Consider the following 22,698-nt stretch of genomic DNA (forward strand, 5'->3'; position numbering starts at 1 on the left):
TAAGACACATCATTCCTGATTACCAAGTAATTTAGACTCCTTACTTTATTGCAAATTTTGTTTACTACCAACCCCAGACTCCATCCTCTGTTGCTCATTTATTGTCTGATATTTAGTTAAAGCATACTGCAAATATTAGAATTTTTTCGTATTGTCATATTTACTTTTAAACGACATAATTAAAATAGCTCTGCATTCATCTAATTGACTGATGCAAAGATAACTATTGCTGATGTTTACTGTAAATATATTTGAACAAATAATGAGAAACACTTATATAAGGGCACTTGAATGGAACTATACATGGTGCTGCCGGAGGAGCTGGAGAAAGCCTTTCAGTTTTTACCCCATCCAAACTACAAGGAGTATCTACAGGGTTTTTCGAGATTTTCTTCCGATTCAAACAATGTACATCACAATGGGCCTTCAATATCTCATACATAAAGGTTACACTTTAGGAAGCTTTTTCCATTTGATTATACTGGTGATATCCCATTTTATTGGACTCTAATATCTGATACACTACACATATATCAGAAGTTTGAAGTCTGACAGAAATCCTAACTACATATATGACATCCAAAAGTTACTTCTCATCATTTTCTGATGATATAATAGCATAAATGTTCACATGCGATATTAATGCAATATTTCAAAAATATGCAGTTGCACTTCTGACTTAAGTAAACTTCATATCACAAAGATCAGCTAATTTCAGATATTAAATCATGATCCTAAATGGTAGAGACCAAATTAAATACAAACCAAACTACTTCAATTTGTACCAAAGTACTTGCAATGAAATTGTATGAATAATGTCATTTAAAAGGAAGTAAATGTTTTAATTCACGGATTTTTCTCCTGTTTGATCACTTTTTTAACCTTGTTACTTGAAAATTGTGCAAGATCATCACCAACATCTACTACAGATGACCCATCCTCTTCTCTACTTCTTCTGGCAGGGGTCTTTGCGGGATAAGTCATCTCATTTTCAGCCATTGAATCCTACAAAGGAAAAATTAATTATTAAAACCCATATTGCAGATAAGAAGCTATACGTGCATATTTTGAATTAGTCACCTTGAAAGTTGTGTCTGCATCAGTGTATTGTTCACACTCAAAATCAGGGTCCTATTAAGAAAATAATAACATAATTAATTTAAACTTGATAATCCCTTATATAAAATCAAGAGAAAAATTGGTATATTATGAAGTATTTGAATATCACATACAGTGAATGTATCATCTTGTGGAGATTGACTATATTGTTGTATAATGTTATCGTCCTCGCTGATTTTAACAACATTATAAACTTTCGCATGCACTTTAATGTTGGAGCTCTTGATAGTCACTTTAAATAGGACTTTTTTGTCAAGAATATCATACAACTCCACTGGATAAGAACACTCATCAACAGCAGCAGAAGTCTAAGACTGAATTAGTGTTAGAAATGGGAAAACACAAAAAATTAAAATAAAAAGTATAGCTACTAAACCATCCCTTAAATCGTTATCCTACTTTTCATTCTGGTAGGAATGGTATCAAAAAAAATAATAGAGCTCTTCCTTTTGAGTGATATAACAAATGGTCAGTTCCAATTAATTTAAGGGTGTACTGGAGATTCGAGTTAATTTTTATTATAATATTGCAAATATACCATATTTACCTTTATTGAAAAAATATACTAACAATTAAAAAAAATATACCTCAATTGAAACTTCATTTAACTCATTAGCATATTTCCCAATGAGACTTGTTGCTTCACGATCCCAAAGATATAAAGCCAGTGTGATCCATTACTTGCACTCGAAGCTTGTACCTGAAAGACACGTTTAGAATAAGAAATTGAAACCTTAGTTTTATTTAATATTTTATAGTAAAGATTGGTCCTTATTTTTGTAACTTGCAACTTTAGTTCTATTTCACAGTAATTAGTGAAGCTTATCAAACCTATGAGTGGCAGAACTATCAAGACGATCAAATTTCTTGCAGTGAAATTTACTTCAAATTTTGTCAACCTTCTTTGACATAGATATGTCCTTCCTGAAAAGAAGTCAAGTTGTAGCAATGTATCTAGCAAATTTGATTGTTGGAATATTAATATAAATGCCAAGGAGCATAAGCTGTAAAAATTCCATTTATGTCCAAAATCAAATAGATAAGCAACTAAGCATAGATATTCAATTAGTTCCATTAAATGATACCTTCAATAATTCAATCTGTAAGCATTCAGATTCAATACCTTCTCATTTATCTCAATTATTAATAATTTGTTTATCTAAGATTATGAGAAGTGGTTAAATTTTACATATTAGAATAATAAAACAGACGTGCATAAGGGAATATCACATCAATAGAAGCATTTAGGATTTAAATCAAAGAAATGTTCCTTCTACTGTAATCATTCGAGAAACGGAGAGGAAAGACATTGCAACCACACCACTGCTAACCCTACTCTCCACTGCACCAAGAGTTGATGCTTAGGCTCCAAGTCTTAAAGGAAATATTTCAGATGTTAATACCCAACAAATAGGACCAATCCACACAGAAAAGAATGCTACATTTCCACGTAAACTAAAATTGCTAATTTGATTCCAACTGAACTATTCCACAGTAAAAAAAGTGTGAGGCCATAAAATATGTCTATAACAAAGATTTCCTACCAACTTTGTCAAAAAGAAATATGTCTATCAAAATGAATATTGTCTTTGTGAAGTTTTTTATTGTGAAATGCTCATCAGATCCTGCTTAACTTGAGTAATTCCTCATCAACGATTAAGCAGGATACTTGTGTTATTGTGCAAATTCTGCAAGAGTTGATTGCTTTCATCCATTATTTATGGAGCTTCACTATTTGCTGAAGGTCAATACAATTGGTTGTGAATCAATATTTTAGTTAACAATAATTAAGATCGAACAAAGTTATGTGGTTGCTCATCTTTTTTTGTTGCATAGCATGTTTGTATTTTATAAATAAATTCCAGATTATAACTTTTTGAGTCTTTTAGAAAAAATGGTTCTGTTGTATGCAATCTATTGCAACCGAATCATGAACTGTCTTAGCTCTTACATGTTGTAGTGGAGGTTTCCTTTTTATTAGTGAAGTTTTTTATTGTGAAATGCTCATAAACTTATGTAACAGGGATTCCAAAAAACATATATGTGCACATTTAGGAAAACAAATACTCCCTCCGTTTCAATTTATGTGAACCGATTGGACCGTGCACGGAGTTTAAGAAAAGAGAGAAGATTTTTGAACTTGTGGTGTAAAATGAAGCACATATATTTTGTGCGGCTATAAATCATAGCATAAAGGTAAATTGTTTCCAAATAGGTAAAGAGGTCATTCTTTTTAGCACGGACTAAAAAGGAAATAGGTTCACATAAATTGAAACGGAGGGAGTAGTATTTTTACATCTATCAGTGTTATACATACACAACATAACATTAGTTAAATACTAAAGAAGTTTAATAGATTAGTCACCTCCATGCAGTCGACCAATACTCTAATAGTTCTTCAACAGTTCCAGTAGCTAACTCATCAGAAACATAATAACTACGTTGAGAAGGTATTTGACTGATTCTGGAAGAGTTAACTTCATTCACACTTGCCAATCTGTATTTACGCAAGGTTGTATTAGTTTTAACCATAAACAATTATTTTTGTAGTATCCATATAAACTTAATATATGAAATAACTAACCTGAACTTAAATCCAACAGCTTGAGGAAGATCCGGGTTAATCCAGAGCTTTGAGGCATGCCAAGTATTACGCACAGAATATTTGCCTATATATAACTTTAGTTTCTGAACCAAAAAATTAACATAAAAAAATATCCCATGTCATCAAGACAATATAAATACCTTGAAATTTGTGAACTTTTATCAACTGCATAACAACTATGACCGGCTCATGGGGTGATCCCTCTAAATGTGGCAAGATTTGGTCAACAAATTCTCCCCAAAATGTTGCCGAGATATTATTCCTCCTGTGTAATTTATATAACAACTTAATCAGACACCGATAAGTAATCATGTTAATATATAACAACTTAATCAGACACCGATAAGTAATCATGTTAAAATATATAACAAAGTAAATTCATAGACGCAATCTTACTCATGATCTTCAAGTTCCACATTCATATAAGTGCTGGTCTTATCACCTTGGTTATGTCATTCTACTTCACCATAACTTACAACCTCTCCAATGACATCTATAATAATTTAGAAAAATGATCAGGACAAAGTTGATAAGACATTCAAATAAAAGAACTGCGAATTGAATACTTACTGAAGAGTTCACTTTCTTCAACATCAATATACCAAAAAGATGATCATTTTCTTCCTCTACAATCGTTTTATGAGTAAATGCCAACTTTAATTTATGCTGTGTGTATTTAAGTTTCGTATAATTGGGTCCAACCACAAAGTTCTTTATAAATTACAAACCCAATTCTTTTATCTTTGGTTTGAACATACGTATAAGAGACCGACCAATAGTCGCATGAATACGATCGCCCTAGAAAAAAAATTCATAATTAATATTGAGTCAGACAAATACTCAGTTGTACGGTGTTGTCACAGAGTATATTAAACAATGAAGCATCAATGGGTAAAACATAATATGTGAATGCTTGACTTTCCAAAATAACACATACAACATATTTGATGGTAAATACTAATCTAAATTGCAGTTGATTAAATACATGTTTAACCTAATGAATTTCATAGTACAAAGAAGAAGATGGGATTGTAGTCAATTTTTATGAAAAAATAAGTGCAACTAAAAAAGAATGCACCTTTTCGTCTTGAATAATTAATTCAAGGGAGACGGTGTTGTCTGGTTTGTCGCGGTTTGAAACGTGCCATAATCTCACTATTCGTACCTTCAAATTCCAACTCATCTTGTTACTCAATATATTGCAAATATAGCCAAATGCCGTCATATTTCTTTTTAGAAAAAACTTTATAAGAGGATTGTCTGTCAAATGCCGTCATATATATATATATATACATACATATACGGAATGCAATAATTTTTGTATGGAAAAATAAACCCTAAATAGTAAGTAAGTACAAAAAAATTCAGTTACTATATATCTATAGATATATACGGAATGCAGTAATTTTTGTATGGAAAAATAATTTTCCATAAAAAGATCCTAGAGGCATATGCATTTGGGATTCCCCAATTAGGTGTTATCCCAAAATACCTGGCGTAGATGTCGTCGTCTCCTAAACTACACATCTCTCCAGAATCCAGATGCGAAAAAGATGAGAAAAAATGACCGAAAAAATCATCTTCACATTTGAATGTCTCCTCGCGTTGGACTAATTTCACATTTGACGACATTTCACATTTGGACTAATTTCCCATTTGAATGTCTTCTCTTCTCCCTCTGTATCCCAATCCAACAAAATTGTGGAACCGATCAAAATGCTTAGGTTTAAGCTTTTCCAGGTTCCCAATATTACGCGTTATTCGTATAGAGAAAATCAAGGATATCAGCTTTAATGAGGAAGCGAAGAAAATGGGATACACATTATTTGTCTTAGAGGGTGTGACCCAGTTTTTGTTCTAAATGGGATTCCCCATTTAGCTTGGTATCCCGAAATTTACTCATACGATTATTTAGTAATAATTTATTATTAAATATAGAGATAACTCATAATTGAGTCTAGATTTTTCGGCCTAATTGCAATCCCAAATATACTCAGTCCAGATTTTTCGGCCTAATTGCAAGGTTTCTTATACCTATAGATTTGGATTATGGTCATTATCTGTGTCACACCTCCTTTTTACCTACACCCGCCAGGGCATAAGGGAGTTTTTCCAATTAAGGGACAATCAAAACGGAATTTATTATTAAAGATTTAGAGTCTCCACTTGGGAGATTTATGGTGTCCCAAGTCACCGGTTAAATCCCGAATCGAGGAAAAGATTGAATCTGTATTACAGTCCGCGAACCAGAAATCTGAGTAAGGAATTCTGTTAACCCGGGAGAAGGTGTTAGGCATTTCCGAGTTCCGTGGTTCTAGCACAGTCGCTCAACTGTTATATTTGACTTAAATTATCTGATTTTAACAATTATGAACCTATGTGCAGATTTTAACCTTAACCGCTTTTATTCATTTTTAAAGAAAATTGCAATGTCATTAAAACAAGTCTTGAACCAGTCACATAAATGCACCCGTGGTTTTTGGGACATACTTTAACATCGTTGGAATTTGGATTTGGGTCACATAAATGCACACCCGAGTTTAGGGAGGTAATGTTATTAAAATACGCGCCTAAAGAGACTAACGCGTTGTCACACCTCCTTTTTCCGCACCCGCGAGGGCAAGGGAGTTTTTCCAATTAAAGGACAATCGAAAGGGGATTTATTTGTTTATTTCAGAGTCGCCACTTGGGAGATTTAGGATGTCCCAAGTCACCAATTTTAATCCCGAATCGAGGAAAAGAATGACTCTATATTATAGTCTGCGTACCAGAAATCCGGATAAGGAATTCTGTTAACCCGGGAGAAGGTGTTAGGCATTCCCGAGTTCCGTGGTTCTAGCACGGTCGCTCAACTGTTATATTTGGCTTATTTATCTGATTTTTAATACAATTATGAACCATGTGCAAATTTTATCTTTTAGCCGCTTTCAAAATTATTATTATTAAGAATGTGAACATCGCTTAAAAACATGTGTTTGGATTGCGTCACATGAAATGCACCCACAATCCGGAACATATTTTATTCGACGTTTTGGGATTTTGGATTTGGGTCGCATGAAATGCACACCTGAGTTTAAGAAGATAGATTATTAAAGGCGCGCCTAAAACAACTAGCGTCTTGTTATTTTGGGGAAGGCCGTAAAATTCGCTTAACGGCACGTCCCGAATTCTAAATATTTTAATGTATATATACATTTAGAGGGCCCCGCAGCTTGTACATTTTTGTTTGTCGAGGCTCGTCTCATTCTTATTTTTAAAAGGAATTTGCAACGTCATGGACATGCATCTCGAACCACGTCACAATCAATGTACCCGTGATTAGAAACACATTTCGACTCCGTTGAGATTTGGATTTGGGTCACATAAATGTGCACCCGAGTTTAAGAAGGTAAGATTATTAAATACGCGCTTAAAGAGACTATCGCGTTATTATTCCGGGAGGGTCGTGAGATTTGCTAAACGACCCGCCTTGGAAACTGAATGCTTCGATATATATATTCAACGAGGGCCCCGCAGCTTGTGCGTTTTTATCTGTCGAGGCTCATCTCGTCCTTATTTTAAAAGGATATCCTATAGCAACTACGTTTCTTGTCGCGTTTGTCTCTACTAATTGAAAACAGAGATAGTCCTAGTTAATTACCTGCTTGCAGATTATTTATAGCAGGATTCAAAATGCTTTTACACGATCAGAATCACGGCCGCCTACACAGGCTGCATCCCGAATATTATGGGCCCAAACCCAGCCCACATAGTATCGGCTGGGCCTGGGCCACTGCCTTTCTGATGAAAGCCTACCGAGTTCGTTCGATTCGGGCTCGACCCTCGTGAGGTCGAGAAGTGCAGGCTTGCACTGTTTGCTTTTAAAGCAATGGTTTGCCAATTATAAGGAGACAATTTATCAAAATGAGCTGAAATCAACTAACATAGATGGTTTGATGCAGTTAAGGATATGCTGAACATAATTAGATGAAGTCTAAACTACAACCTGTAAGCACGTGATTTTTGCCCAATATGAGAATTACTCCCAAAAAATTCAAAAATAAATGATTTTTTCTTTGGTGTGCAATTTTGTGATATTTTGTGATATTTTGAATAATTATTTGTATTTGTCTGTGCATGTTTATTTGCTAAATTAATAAAAAATACAAAAATATGTCGCATTTTGCATGTAGGATTTAATTCTACAATTGTTAGTAATTAAATTTGTTTTACAAAAATTAAAAATTACAAAAATAGGCATCGTTTGCATTTTTAGCATTTAATGTCCAAATATACAATTTTATGCTTAATTATTATTTAATTGTGCGTTAATTGATATTGGGAGTTAATTTGCGCTTTTATAACTTAATTTAGTTCTTAATAATAGTTTAAGTATTTTTATAATTTAGTTTTAGAGAAATAAAAGAAGAAAAGAGAGCGAAAATATAAAGAAAGTCGGAATTGGGCCTCTTCTTCAAATTTCAAGCCATAGGCCCAAAAAATGGCCCAATCTTCCCTACGACCCAGTCCATTTCGAACTGGGTTGACCCAGTCCATAACCCAACATCCTATTATCTTACAAACAACACAAAACAAAAAAAAAGAGAAGAAAACCCTAAAAAGACCTAACCAATCCGCCACCCCCTCTTTCCTATCTTCTTCTTCATCTCCAAGTTTCTCAAGCTCCCATGGCTTCCCCCCCCTCAAGCTCATCCATGGCTTCTCATTGTCACCCCGCACACACTTACATACCTCGTCTCGTCTCCAAGCAGCCATAGCTGCTGCCCAAAGCTCCTTCATCTTCGTCAAACAAACAACGCCCCTCCCCGTCCGCCATTGATGAGCAACGTTGTTATTGCATTTTGCTCGTCGACCAGCTCAAACCTTACGTCCAAACACGCCCGTCGCAGCTGCTTCCTCATCATGACTGCCTCGTCTAGCTCGAGATTGTTTCAGCTGCGTTGATGCTGCCCGTTTCTGCCCCCGCTGCTTCTGCCGATGTTCCTTCTTCTCCCCGTCGTCCTCCTCGACGGACAGCTATTGCCATGGTCGCCGCTGCTGATGCCGCGATGTTGCTGCTGCCGTGATGCTGTTCATTTTCCTCTGTCCAGTCACGACGAGGTCGAGCTGCTGCTATTTTGAATCGGCGTCGCTGCTTCACTTCATCGTTCCAGCTGCGGGCTGCTTCATTTCTCTTCGTCTTCGTCATCATTTGTTCGAGCTTTGGTCGAGGCTCGGACAGATTTGTTTACAGTCAAAGTTCGTCGTTGATTCATCTCTGGTTAGTTGTTTTTGAGTTTTATTTTTGTCCATATTTTTGTTTGATATTTTCCGGATCCAAAATCGGCAAATGTTTGTTTTGTTTATCGTTTGAATTAATTTTTAGTTCATGTTCATGTTGTTTGTTAAATTAATTTTCAGATTTCAAAATAGAAGTTGTTTTCATATTCATTTCATGTTTGTATTATTGTTTAAGTGAATATTTGTTAGTTTGATGTTTGTTAGATTCAAATTGAAATTTAATTAACTATTTCTTCAATTTGTTTCATGAGTTTATGTATTGTTAGAAATTGTTAATATTGTTAAGTTCAAGATTAAGTTCATAATTGTTTATTCGTCGATCTTGTTATTTGTCTAAAAAGAATTTAGTTGTGTTAAAGGAAATATATTGATTTAATCGTTTTAATCCGTCATGTTTGTTGTGTTAAAATAGATTCATTCATGTTCATACTTTGTTTGGATGATCTTGAATCCGAAATTTGTATAGTTTGATTTCTTGTTTATCATTTATGATTATTTCTTGAATTTGTCTCATAATCTTGTTGTTTAAGTTTAATATAAGAATTGTTGTTGTAATGTTGTTAGAGTAGTTGATTTTAAGTTCAATATTATTGAATTTAGAAATCTAAATATACTTGTTTGTTGTTGTTGTTGAATCCGAAAATAGGATTGTTTGTTGCTAAAATATTGTTCAATCAAATTTTAGTTGTTCTTTGTTGTTCAATTTGTGTTCATATGATTTGTTGTTGGAATGTTGAAGAAATCATGTTCATGTGATTTGTTGTTGAAATGTTGAAGAAATCATGTTCATGAAATTTGTTGTTTGAACATTGTTAGAAATTAATCATATTGTCTATATTTTGGTTAAGTTTGATTAATTGATGTGTTATAGCTGATGGGTAGTTTGGTAATTTATAGTACTTTCGGGAGTAAAATAGTAATTTGTAATAGGGTCGGAGGGGTAGTTTAGGAATTGTACATTTTGTAATTGTTTATATGAAGCATGAGGGACAAAATGAAATGGGGTGGGTTGTGATATGGTTATTTAATATAAAGGGGGGACAAGACAAAATTTAGTGGGGGAATCTTGTATTATTTTAAGTGAAGCATGGGGGACAAAATGAAATGGGGTGGTGTGATATGTTTATTTAATGTAATGGGGATGAGTGGAAAGATAATGGGTTGGGTAGAGAAAAAGTATTGATTTAATTGATTAAAATATTTATGGGATGAGATTATATATATGAAGTCTTGAACACAATACAGAAACACAGACAAGAGAAAAACACACACAGATAGAGAGAAAAAACGGACAGAGAATAGAAGAGAGAAAAAAAAGGGCTGAACATTTAAGAGAAAGAAAAATTCCGAAAAATATTTAAGCTTTCAAAATAAAAAATAAAAACTAAAAAATCTTCTGCTTTCTTTCTTTGTTTGAAATTAGTATTAATGGTTGTTGTTTCATTTAAAGCTTAAAGCTTTTGTTTTTTGGGATTACTACTCCACCGGTCGGTTACTGGATTGTTACTGTTGCTGGGCAGTTGTTGCTGTTGTACTGTTATTACTGCTGCTGATTCTCATATCCATTTTCTTTTGCTTCCAATATCAGATATATATTTTAGACTCATGTTGTGGAAAACTTCAACATTGCCAAATAAATGAAGTTCGGAATTATAATTATGTCTTTTACTCGTTTAAATCTATTAGTTTAAATTTCAGTTTTGTTTCAACTGGTTAATATAGTAGCTTACATTTGATGTGAGAACTGTTAGTTAATCATCCATTGAAATTCGCATAAGCTTTGTAATAATGTTATTTATTTCAGAATTTCATTAAGTATAGCTATATTCAAATTATAAGATAGGGAACATGGCAGAAAGCTAGCCATTAATTAAATCTTGTGATATCGTTGGCTAAATATGGAATAGTATGGAAGTATCAAGAAACTACATTACTAGCATATTTTGTCACAAAAGTCCGATTTTATTTAAAGCTAAATTGATGAAATTTGTATGTTGTTCGTACATGGAGTAATAACAGTTACATATATAACCATAAGTGAAAGGTGAGTTGATATAATTCGTTACGAGTTTAGAATATTAGGAATGGTTCAAACGTACAACTATATTGCATGTGATGCAATTTTATTGAATCAATTTGTATAATAGTTGTCTTTCTTATCAACTTGATTCTTATCTACCATTGTAAACAAATTAACCAAACAATTATAACTTTGGACTAAAAACAAGTATATGAGAAGGATATGGGATTTATAAGCACAAATTGCAACATTTTATGTCAAGGATATGTAGAAATAGAGTTCACATTAAATATAACAATAAAAATTCTTCAGAAACTATTAATTTGTTTATCAAATTAATTCTTTTTTCAGTTTTAAATGCGATTCGATTTTTTGGTATATTAATATTGTATCCACGATAAAAATGGTAGTATTTTTAGTTACATGTTGTTTGTTTCTTTTTCATATCATTAATTCTTTAAAATTTGAATAGTTTTGAGGTATATAATTCATACGCGTAAAATAAGACTTGTAGCAACGCCTAATAAATTTTGAATTCTTTGTCAAGAAATTTGGTGGCATCCCAATCGGTGATTCTCCATGACTCTTACATTTAAAAATAGATGGATGCAATAAACATTTGTAGAGAATTTATATTACTGTCAAGAATATTTGCATAATTAAGGATGCGTTCGCGTGACTTGATTATACTTCTAAAGGCAATTCGGATTATGCGTTCGCGCAACTTCGAGCAAATTTTTATTAAAAAGAGATTCGTCGGAGGATCTTAAATTAATTTCATAAAACCCGAGATGTGCGGTTCACTACTTAATCATACAAAAAGTGCGAATGTTCTTGATTTTATTTAAAAATACAATTTCGAAAAAATAATTATTTTATAATAAATATATTATCAATATCATTGTGTACAAGTACGCGTGACACGAATTTTCACGTTAAAAAATATATAATATATAAAACGAATACACGTATGCGTGATTTGATTCGAAGAAGGGTCTTTAATTGTAAACAATCTAAACAGAAGCGATAACAAAATCATGCAATAAAAAATGTAAAATCGAGATAATTAAGCCAAGAATAAAAAAAGTTAAGCGACCGTGCTAGAACCACAGAATTCGAAAATGCCTAACACAATCTTCCGGATTAACAGAATTCCTTACTCAGGATTTCTGGTTCGCATAATAATAAACAGAGTCATATTCTCCTCGATTCAGGGATTAAAATTGGTGACTTGGGACGCCTTAAAATTCCTAAGTGGCGACTCTGAAACAGACAAACAAATCCCGTTTCGACTGTCCTTTAATTGGAGAAAACTCCCTACGCCCTCGCGGGGCGGAAAAAGGAGGTGTGACAGCTCTGGCGACTCTGCTGGGGACTAATAACCCAGAACCACTGGTTCAGAGTTCAAGAATTCGAGCTTAAAATAATTGTTATAGTTGGCTTTATTATTATCTGATTTTTACATGATATATGCCTAATGTGCTAAATGATGCTTTTACCGCTTTAATATTATCTGAATTGTGTATATACAACTGCTACGAAACCCTTCTTCTTTCTGAGTCTTCTGAATTTATGGTGTACACGTGCGCGTGGCCCACCTTTCTGTTAGAAGTCATACCAAATAAGACGAAGTTGGGACAAGTAACTAGGCCGGGCAGACTTTCATGCTCCCGGTACGTTGCCCCCATTTCGGCTCAAGCTGTCCACTTGGGTGAGCCAGGGCTAGAACAATATACCTCAGGTTTTTTCACTTAGAATAACTCAGCTTCATGCCGGATCCCTAGTAGGAACGTTTGTTTGCATCACGTGCATTTGACTTTGGAGGCTCAACACAGGGGTTGGGTCTGTCTAGGACAGGTGTACCAAAAATGAAAATGACCATCTTGATGCATCTTACTTGCTGCTACTTGCGCATTTATTTGATCCGGATTTGTGTGTTGACTAACTTTTGAATATCAGGAATGATATTTTGAAATTGAAAAAAAATAGCGGTTAGGGAATTGATTGTTTATTTTTGAAAAAAAAACCAATGCCCAAATACTGTCAAAACTCTGCCGAAATTTTGAGAAAATAAAAATAAAATGTTTATTAGTTTGTTTTAATAAAAGCAAAGAAAAATAGAAAGAAAAAAAAAGTTGTTGTTCTGTCTTGTTTTTTTTTTAAAAAAAAATTAGAAAAAAAAAATAGTTTGTCTTGCCATAAAAATGAAAATGAAAATGAGTCTTGTTTTTAAAATGGGTTTTTATTTATTTATTTGTTTAGATGCCAAAATAAAAATAAAAATAATAAAATAAAAAGAGTCGGGCGTTGAAAGTGGTTTTATTATTTGTTGCAAATATATATATTTAAAAATCCAAAAAGTTTTTCTTTATTTCCAAAAAATGTATATATATCTTTATTTGTTGCAAAAATATTTGTCCTGCCAAAAAGTCTAGAAAAGTTATTTTTAGACTCCCAATTTTCAAAACAAAAAATCCAAAAATATTTTCCATTATTGACTTCTTTAGAAAGTCTTTTTAATTATTAAAAAAATATATATAATAAAATAAAACAAATCCGAAAATATTTTCCTTCTTCTTTAAAAAATTGAAAAGAAAATTCAAAAAAAAAAATTTAGAAAGCATTTCTTTTATTAGAGGTAAAATTCCAAAAAATATTTTCTTTCTTCTTTAGAATAAGAGAAAACAAATAAAAATTCAAACAAAAAATATCTTCCTTTTACTTTTGAAATTCTCAAAGTTCAAATCAAAAAGGAATTCTTAGAGGTCTTTCTTTCAAAAAGAAAATCAATCAAAAATCCAAAAAAAAAAAATACTTCCTTTCTTCTTTTATAGCAGTTCTTTTACAAAGTCAAAAAAATAATAATTTAAAATTAGTTTATTTACTTTATTCATGACCTGCCCGAACTACGCGGGTTTGATTCTCACCGGATGTGAGATACGTAGGCAACCCTCATCGGGTCCAACCCCCCTTTTTGCTAAAATAGCCAAAAACAAATAAATATATAAAAAAAAACATGTAAAAATTTTAATTTTGTCATAAATAAGTCGGGTGGTGTCCAACCCCCCCTTTTGCTAAAAAATAGCAACAAAAACAAAAAAATATATGTCAAATTTTAATTTTGTCATAAAGAAGTCGGGTGACGCTGTTTTATTAAGACATAGCCGAATGTTCCCGAAAGAGACACCGGAAGGCTGACTTTGCATAGGCAGCCACCTTTTGGGTCATGTTTAGGATTTTTGGTCTATTTGGCCCACACAGCCTTAAAAATCTTCGTCCCCGAGGCGCTGAAGGGCCGTGTTTGCAACACCACGATTTCATTGTAATTTGAAAAAAAAAACAAAGAGTCAGCGGTCAGGTGAATACCGTTTGAATTTTTTGTCTGAATAAGCCGAGCCAGCTTCGACCGCGTCTTAAACCGTTCTTGCCGAAATAGCCTTAGAGTATCTTTCAGTTGTCGAAAGGCTATTTTCGTAAAAGAACGGACAAGTTTGTAAAGTGTCAAAATAATCCTCCCCGGCCTCAAAATTCATGTGAGATTTGGAAGGGGCCACATTTGCAAAAATAGCCGTTTGGTTGCATTTGTCAAACGGGGAAAGGAAGCTGGCCTTTTTGTTTTGGAGTTTGTAAATCTTTAAAATATGTGGGTTGTTTGATTTTCGAGTTTGTAGGTCATCTTCAAACCATTGAAACCCAATTTGTTTAATATGAAAATTGATAAAAAATGTTTATTGTTTATCTTTTATTGGTCCGAACTACGCAAGGTCTGATTCATGCGGAGTCATGATACATAGGCAATCTCCATAAGATTCGACCACAACAAAAAAGAAATGAAAAAAAAATTTTTAAAAAAAAATCGAAAAAAGAGGAAAAAGATGTTGCTAGTAATAAGAACCGATTGAGTCCATTCTAACATGTTTTGTTTTGAATTGTGAAGAAAGTTGAGTTGGTCGGTTTGTTCAGAGGGTTCAACAAGAGTCTACTAAGCCGGGAAAAAATAGAATACTGAAACAGCAAATGACCGGAGTGTGTCAAGCATGGGCCAGTGGGCAAGGACAGCCTCGTCATGAGTCACAATTTGCGACACAACAAGAGCAGTACCACCCGTACTCGTTTGATCTTCCTTCAAAGATTGAAGAGCCTGCCCGAAAGATGGTACAAGAAGAAATGACCCAAAGAGTGAAAAACTTAGAACAATGGTTGAAAAACAGGCAAGGGTTGTCTGGTCAAAAGAGTGTTGCCTTCAAAGATCTATGTATGTTCCCCGATGTCCACTTGCCGCCTGGTTTCAAGACTCCCAAATTTGAAAAGTACGATGGACATGGAGATCCCATTGCCCACCTGAAAAGGTATTGCAATCAATTGAGAGGTGCGAGAAGAAATGAAGAATTGTTGATGGCTTATTTTGTGGAAAGCCTTACGGGAGTAGCTTCCGAATGGTTTATGGATCAAGACACGTCTCGCTGGTATGTCTGGGACGACATGGCACAAGCTTTTGTCAAACAGTTCCAATACAGCATCGACATTGCCCCAGACCGCATTTCCCTTTCAAACCTGAAGAAGAAACCAAGTGAAAGTTTCAGGGAATATGCCATTAAATGGAGAGAGCAAGCAGCTCGAGTTAAGCCACCCATGGATGACCACGAGCTAATAACTGTCTTCCTTCAAGCGCAAGAGCCAGATTACTTTCAGAACATGATGTCCGCAGTTGGCAAATCCTTCTCGGAAGCAATCAAAATGGGAGAAATAATAGAGAATGGTCTTAAGACAGGAAAAATTATAAGTCAAGCAGTTTTTAAAGCTGCAACTCACGCTGTCCGGGTTGAGTCTGCTAATATTTGCGACACAAATGAGAAGATTGAAGAAATCATGATGACATCAGGGTCAAGAAGAGGTCCTAGGAGAACATCTCGAAGGTATGAGCAGCCTCCTAAAGTTATCTATGAATCCCCTGAGCAATATTATCCCCCTCAGAACCCACAACACTCTATTGTTCCACCTCAGTATGTTGCCCGGCCACCAAAATGCCCCAGAAGGCGAGCACGAGCGTCACAAAATCTCCAGAAGCCTCCACATAACTTTCAGGTGCCCTATAACCCACATCCAAGCCAGAAGTATAAAGGGGAACGAAGGTTGAAAGATAATTTTACACTAATAGGAGAGTCCTATGAAAGCTTATTTGAGAGGTTAAAGCATCACGACATGATTGCATCTATTCCTCCAAATCATGTGGACCCACGTGCAAGAAGCGTTGACCCTTCTAAAAGGTGTGAATACCATTCCAATGCCCAGGGGTACAATGTTGAAAGTTGTCGGGATTTGAAAAGAGAAATAGAAAGGATGATCCAGGAAAATCTGATTGTGATCCAAGGTAATGACACCCAGAATATTGCGCAGAATTCTTTACCTGCACATCATGATGCACACTTTATGGGGAGGATGCCTGGTAACATGGGATTTTAGAGTCATCCCGGGAATCCGCTAACTGATGATAATGATATTGAAGTTGGTAATGGTCTTGGCTATGATAATGCAGAACTTAATGGCTAGAACACTGTGTTGGGCAATTGGAAAGGCGCTCCATCTCCTGGTCAGCCAGAGAGGAGTTTTGGTGGTTTATTTTGTTGTCATTTCTGTCGTCCGGATTATTTCAGGGTTGTAATCCGGATTTTGTCTTGTGGTCAAACCCCCTTATCCTTTTATTTGTCTAGTACCTAATGTGGTGTTATCTTGTTTAGTTTTAGGGTTGTAACTGTTTATTTTGTCGTTTAAACGATTCTACTTTTTGTCTAAAAGCAAATTCCAGTCTTTTCATCTTCTTTGTTTAGTTTTCTTTACCCTTTTGTTTTGCTTCTATTCAACGCCGATTCTAGTGACATGACATGCGCGCAAAGTTTGGGCCTAATCTTAAAATTTAATCATAAAACCCTCGGAAGGTGATTAAAGCATTTAAAGGAAATAAGAACTGTGAGCACGTGATTTTTGTCTTACGCGACAATCGCTCCAAAAGAAATGAAAAATATCAACAAATGATCCTGCTGTACAATTGTCGGGTTCTACGTGGCATTTTGTTAATTATTTATGATTTTTTGTCCATTTTTATTTTTTATTAATATAAAATACAAAAAATGTGTGTGTCAGGCATAATTTGAACCGTAATTCGGTTGTTAAATAGAAAATCATAAAATACGCATTTTTATCCTGATTTGTTGTTTTGTTTAATCTTACCTACTTTTAACATTTTTATATGTGTGTGATAAAAACATTAAACGTTAATTAATGGTTTTAATTTTATTTAATTAGGTTGTGTGTTTTTAGAAAATTAGAAATAAAGAAAAGAGGCTAAAATTTGTTGAAGTTGGGTTGATCCCCATTTCAAATTTAGGGTCCAAATGAGCAGCCCAAGTTACCAGTCCGAACAGCCCACCCCCAGGCCACAAAACGACGTAGTTTGACACCAAAACTACGTCGTTTCAATACCAATCCATCTCAACCATTCAAACCAAACTGATCCAACGGCCAAGATCCCACACCCCGTACCCACTAATAGACCCGACCCGTCTCACCCGGACCGACCCAACCCCTTTTAGTCTAAAACGACACCGTTCCCCTTTAACTGAAGGATCCTGGCCCTCCATATCGCCTCATCCAACGGTTTAAATCCGTTCATCCATTCCATATATAAGTTCCCACTCGTACCCTGCCCCCTATCCAATACCCCAGCCTTCATAGTCTTCACAAGAACCCCAAACCCTAGAGCCGCCTCTTTACACCTTCACCATGAAAGCCGTCGGCCTTCACCTTAACACCATAGGACCATGTCACCCCCCCTGAACATGGACCTGTTGACCGTTTAGTTCGAATCATCCTCCAGGTCCTCGAATCTTCAAAACTCGATCTACGCCGATCTGCCCTAGATTCATACCAGACAATCCCCGGACCCCCCTCGTGACCAAACCATGCTTGGTTTGGTCCGAATCTAACCATGGAAGCCCAAGTTCCAAATCTACCTTCCACAAAACCTAAAAACCCCAAGCCCGGTCCGTGCCTGTTAAGCCAAGAGGTTAGGGTCTAATGGACCTTAATCGAAGTGTTTCTCATCTGAGAAACCCTTCGATTAAAGTCCGTTCAACCTTAAAAAGGGTCTGTTCAAACACAAGCTAATTTTCTGTTCCTTCCTTTCAAAATTTTAAGGTAAGTTTTGTTTTCTCTTTACTTTTTTAGTCCGTGTGTTGTTTAAAAGGCTGTTCATGTTTTGTGAAATTTGTGTTTTTGAATTTTACCAACTGTGTCCTTTCCACCTTGTCTGAACCTCGGTGTTTGATTGAGTCCTTCTTCTACTTGTTCTGATAATGTGTATGAATGTATGTGTTGTGCAATTAGCTGAATTTCAAATTTGAACTGATTAACTGATTCCTCGAGTACAATTCTGCTTAGTCAGTACAATTCAAATCATGTGCTTGATACTGTTAAATGTCTGATTTTGGCTACGATTGTACATGTTATGATTAATATAGTCGAGTCGACATATGTCGTCAATTAGTTTCAGTTGTCCGAACAATAACCAATTGACCTGCTTCTGTTAAGCATTGCCTGAATCAATTAGGGACTGGGTTTAGTAACTTATAGTTGTTAATTTGATTTCAGAAATCTAAGGTTTGGTCTGTAAGTTACAGCCTGAATTGGAGGGCATGTGCATTAGTGCACAACATGTGCATAAAAGCCATTCTGATTAAAATAATTTGACAGCATGTTTGTCATATTATATTCTTGCTGCCCTGTCTGCCTTTTAGTTTAAATATTAGAGGGTACTGTCAGGAATATCATGGGGGAGGTTTATACTTAATTAGCTAAGTGAAAACTGAAAAGGGATAGCACATGGGAGGGGTGTTCTGATTGTCTAACAGGCTGTTAAAGGGCTGATTTTAGGTTGATAAAAGGGAGCTGCCATCAGTTTAAAAAGGGGACAGATTTTGGGATATATACACACACACACAGACAGACAGAGGGGGGGTATAGAAAACTTAGGTTGAACATTGAGAGTTGAGTTCTGAAAACAGAAAACTGGAAAAGATTTCTTTTGATAACTCAAGTATAATTTCAAAAACTGAAGATTGACATTGGATTTTGAAAGGAGATAGGGAGAGTGATATCATAAAAATCAGAAACTGCTTTCTTCTTGCTGTTTGTTTGATTCTTAGTTTGTTCAAACTGTTCAAATCAGTTCTGTCTTCTTTCAAGTATCGGCTAAGTCTATTGTTTGGATTTGTATTGTTTGTTTCTCCTGGAATTGAGTTGCCTGGATCCCTGATTCCATACTACTGGGAATTTGCTTCATTCTGCCATTTCTCCATCAGCTCTAGTTGCCTCTTGCACTGGGATTTTGTTCTATTTGTACCTGCTGTTACTGCTGCTGTTTGGTATTGCTTCTATTGCTCTACTGACCCCTTGCTTCTTCTGTTGTATCCAACATCCAGGTACATGCTAAGACTTTCCATCTGATGTAACAATGAAGGCATGAAAATGAAAGATATTGAAGAAGTTTAAGTATATGTTGTAATACTCCTAGAATAAGTAATAGGTTTTGTATAATTGATTAGTTTACAACGCAATAACATGAAAGGATATGTTAACTAATGCCTGATTGAATTCTAGTCCTCTGTTTTTTTTGTTTTGTGGTTGTTTGTTAATACAGGGTATGTATACCCCAACCTTATGTAATGTTTTTTCTGTTTTATTTTTCCTTTTACCAGGTCCCGTTAGGCAGTACATAGGGTCACTTTCGAATCCCATTAGTAACAATGTCTAGTAGCTGATTCCTCTGATCTAGTCTAATTAAGTTTAGTTAAATTCAGCTCAAGAAAGAATAAGCATAACATTTCGTCAATTTCATATGCATTTTTATCAGAGTAAAAGTATGTTCCATGAGATACAATGTTCTTCGCCTCGTAATTAGATAATCAATAAAAGGATAGGATTAGCTAAACATGCCATTTAATCAGCATACATTGTTCTTTCTTTCATTTTAGGGACAAACATAATAGAAATGTAGTCACTTTGATATCCCTTCTAAAATAGAGACGAGCCTCGCCAAATAAAAATGTAATTGCGAGACCCTCAATAACTAACCATAATAAACATTTAGAATTCAGGACAGGTCGTTTAGTGAATCTCATGGCCTTCTCCAAAAAATAATAACGCGTTAGACTCTTTAGGCGCGGCTTAATTAAATTATATTCTTAAATTTGGGTGCACATTGATGTGACCCAAATCCAAATCTCAACGGAGTCAAAATGTGTTGACGATCACGGGTGCATTGATTGTGACGTGGTTCGAGATGCATTTTCACGACGTTACAATTCTATAAAAAATAAATGACAATAATAAAAGCGGTTTAAACTTAATAAAAGCACATAAATCATAACATGTATTTAAATCAGGTATTCAGCCATTATAACAATTTAAGCGACCGTGCTAGAACCACGGGATTCGAGGGTGCCTAACACTTTCCCTCGGGTCAACAGAATTCCTTACTTAGAATTTCTGGTTCGCAGACTTCATTTGGAAAAGTCGAATATTTTCCTCGATTTGGGATTCAAGATAAACCGGTGACTTGGGACACCAAAAGCCAAACCTTTCCCAAGTGGCGACTCTGAATTAAGATAAATAATCCCATTTTGAATATTGTCACTTAAATTGGAAAAACTCCCTCGCGCATCTTACCCTTCGGGGCCGGGCACGCAAAAAGGAGGTGTGACAAGAACGGTTTGAGATTATTTGAAGCCCGAGTCATGTGGAGCTTAGGAAAGTTAAACATAAAGAAAACCGTTAAATGCAGGGTTCGCCAAATTGGCATGAGGGTCGTTCATGAGAATGAGAGTGAGAGTGTCGCCCAGCAGTGTTTTAGAAATGACAAATGAAAAGCAAGTGTTTAACATAATTGTCAAGACCAGCACCGTCGGAAGAGACTATAAATCTATGTTCGATTGTGTTGTTTGCACTTGGCATGTTTTGAAGACTGGAATGACGAAGGCATTTTGTTCTGCTACCTAAACACTTTATCCTTCGCTACCCCTTTTGAGCCTTATTTATTTTCCTTCATACTCTTCGTTCGGAATCAATAGCAACGACTAGGAAATACGAGCCTGGAAGGTAAAGAAAAAGAAAAAAAAACGAAAAAAAAAGAGAAGAAAAATGATTACAAAAAACAAAAGAAAGTCAGAAGAAAAAAGAGGAATTGGGAACTACGTTTGACCTGATTCCTCAAAGAGGATACGTAGGCTCTTCACGGCTCGGTCATAAGGTGTATAATGGCCACAATGGTCATAGTGTGCCTGGTGTAATAAAAAAAATTAATTAAAAAAAATGAAATTTTAATTATAAATAAATGATCCCCAAGCAAGAAACTGGGGCAAGAGTTGTGCTCGTTGTAAGCAAAATTGGTTCCGAAGGTTGTAATTTTAAACCCCAAATATATTTTGTTTTTGAGCCTTTAATACCCTTTCTTTCTAGCCTATCCAAAAACTCACATTACGGTCCAAAGAAAGACCTTCTGACCAGTCTGCAAAAGATGCCAAGTCAGACAAATGAGAGTCTTACCGGCAAATATAACATTCTGTTCCACAGCAGAAAGAACTCTAATCTCCAGCAGAGAGAGTCATACCGGCAACACTCCAAATCCCCAGCCGGAAAGTGATACAAATGAGAGAGTCTTATCAGTGAAAATCTTTACGGACACCATAAGGCGACGCAAGCTGAGAGAAAAACCAAAATGAGAGAGGCTTGATAGTGAAAACCCTTCGGGCACTACAAGTCGAATAAGATTGGGAATCAGATGGGGAATCGCCAATTGAAGGTCTTGAAAGACGATTGACGGCAGAGGATGGGCCACATGTGCATGTCATGACCATTAGAGTCGGTATTTGCGTTTGATAGGTTTTTATTTATAGTTTCTTTTGTTAAAGAGTCATCTTTTTCCGATGTCTTTTATTCTGTTCCCTTTTATCTTTTCCTTTCATAGAAATTTCCCCAGTAGAGTTTCTTTGGTCAGAACCAGTGGGAAATGACTTCAAAATAGGCCATCAGCTTTCCAAGATAAGATCTGACTAATACATCCAAGTGATATAGTCAGGAAGGAACAAGCGCGAGGCCAATGTCAAGAAAGATATCCCCAGCAAAAGGGAATTGACAAAAGGATCGACGAGTGTCAAGAGGGATATCCTTGTCGAAATCAAAGGTTATTAAACCTCAAGACCAGAGCCCGTGGACAAACAAGGAGAGCAATAAGCATGATTTGGGAAATTCATGCGAGACTAAAAGGTCGGGAAAATGCAAGTTTCCGAGCCATGCCACGAAAGAAGAGGGATATCCCCAGCAGAAAAGGATTATCCCCAGCAAATAATATCATCCCCAACAAGTTTTGGAACGCAGAGCAGGGAAGGAGAAAGGGAAAAGCCATCCCAGTAGGAGTATCACAACCAACCACCGCGTTTTAAACTAACAAATTTTGTTTAATTTGAAACAGGTAAAGGAAATGACATTGATGACAGAAATGCATGCCATAAGGGAGACTGTCAAACTGGGGCAGAAAATTTTCCTTTCATTTGGAAAATTTTCTGGAAGTCAGATACCCATTCGGGGTAGAATGAATATAGCACCAGTCTCAAGGGAAGTG

The 22,698-nt window shown here is 35.3% G+C and overlaps 1 protein-coding gene across 1 annotated transcript; it reads right to left on the reverse strand.

The window, feature by feature from the left end:
• Positions 1-3,480: 3,480 nt before the first annotated feature.
• Positions 3,481-4,146, reverse strand: LOC107813190 (uncharacterized). The gene is made up of 4 exons (XM_016638418.2): positions 4,121-4,146; positions 3,865-3,989; positions 3,704-3,788; positions 3,481-3,616 (listed from the first exon to the last, which is right to left on the reverse strand). The coding sequence occupies exons 1-4, from the start codon at positions 4,144-4,146 to the stop codon at positions 3,481-3,483; spliced, it is 372 nt and encodes a 123-aa protein (XP_016493904.1).
• Between the last annotated feature and the right edge of the window lie 18,552 nt (positions 4,147-22,698).

This window comes from Nicotiana tabacum, chromosome 6 (genome assembly GCF_000715075.1).
Source record: "Nicotiana tabacum cultivar K326 chromosome 6, ASM71507v2, whole genome shotgun sequence".
Lineage (NCBI taxonomy): Eukaryota > Viridiplantae > Streptophyta > Magnoliopsida > Solanales > Solanaceae > Nicotiana > Nicotiana tabacum.

Coding starts and splice junctions, on each gene's coding strand:
- LOC107813190 (XM_016638418.2), bottom strand. CDS start 4,146: ATGAATGTGGAACTTGAAGATCATGA. Junction 3,990..4,120: donor GTGGAACTTGAAGATCATGA/GTAAGATTGCGT, acceptor TAAATTACACAG/GAGGAATAATATCTCGGCAA. Junction 3,789..3,864: donor AAAAGTTCACAAATTTCAAG/GTATTTATATTG, acceptor AGTTATATATAG/GCAAATATTCTGTGCGTAAT.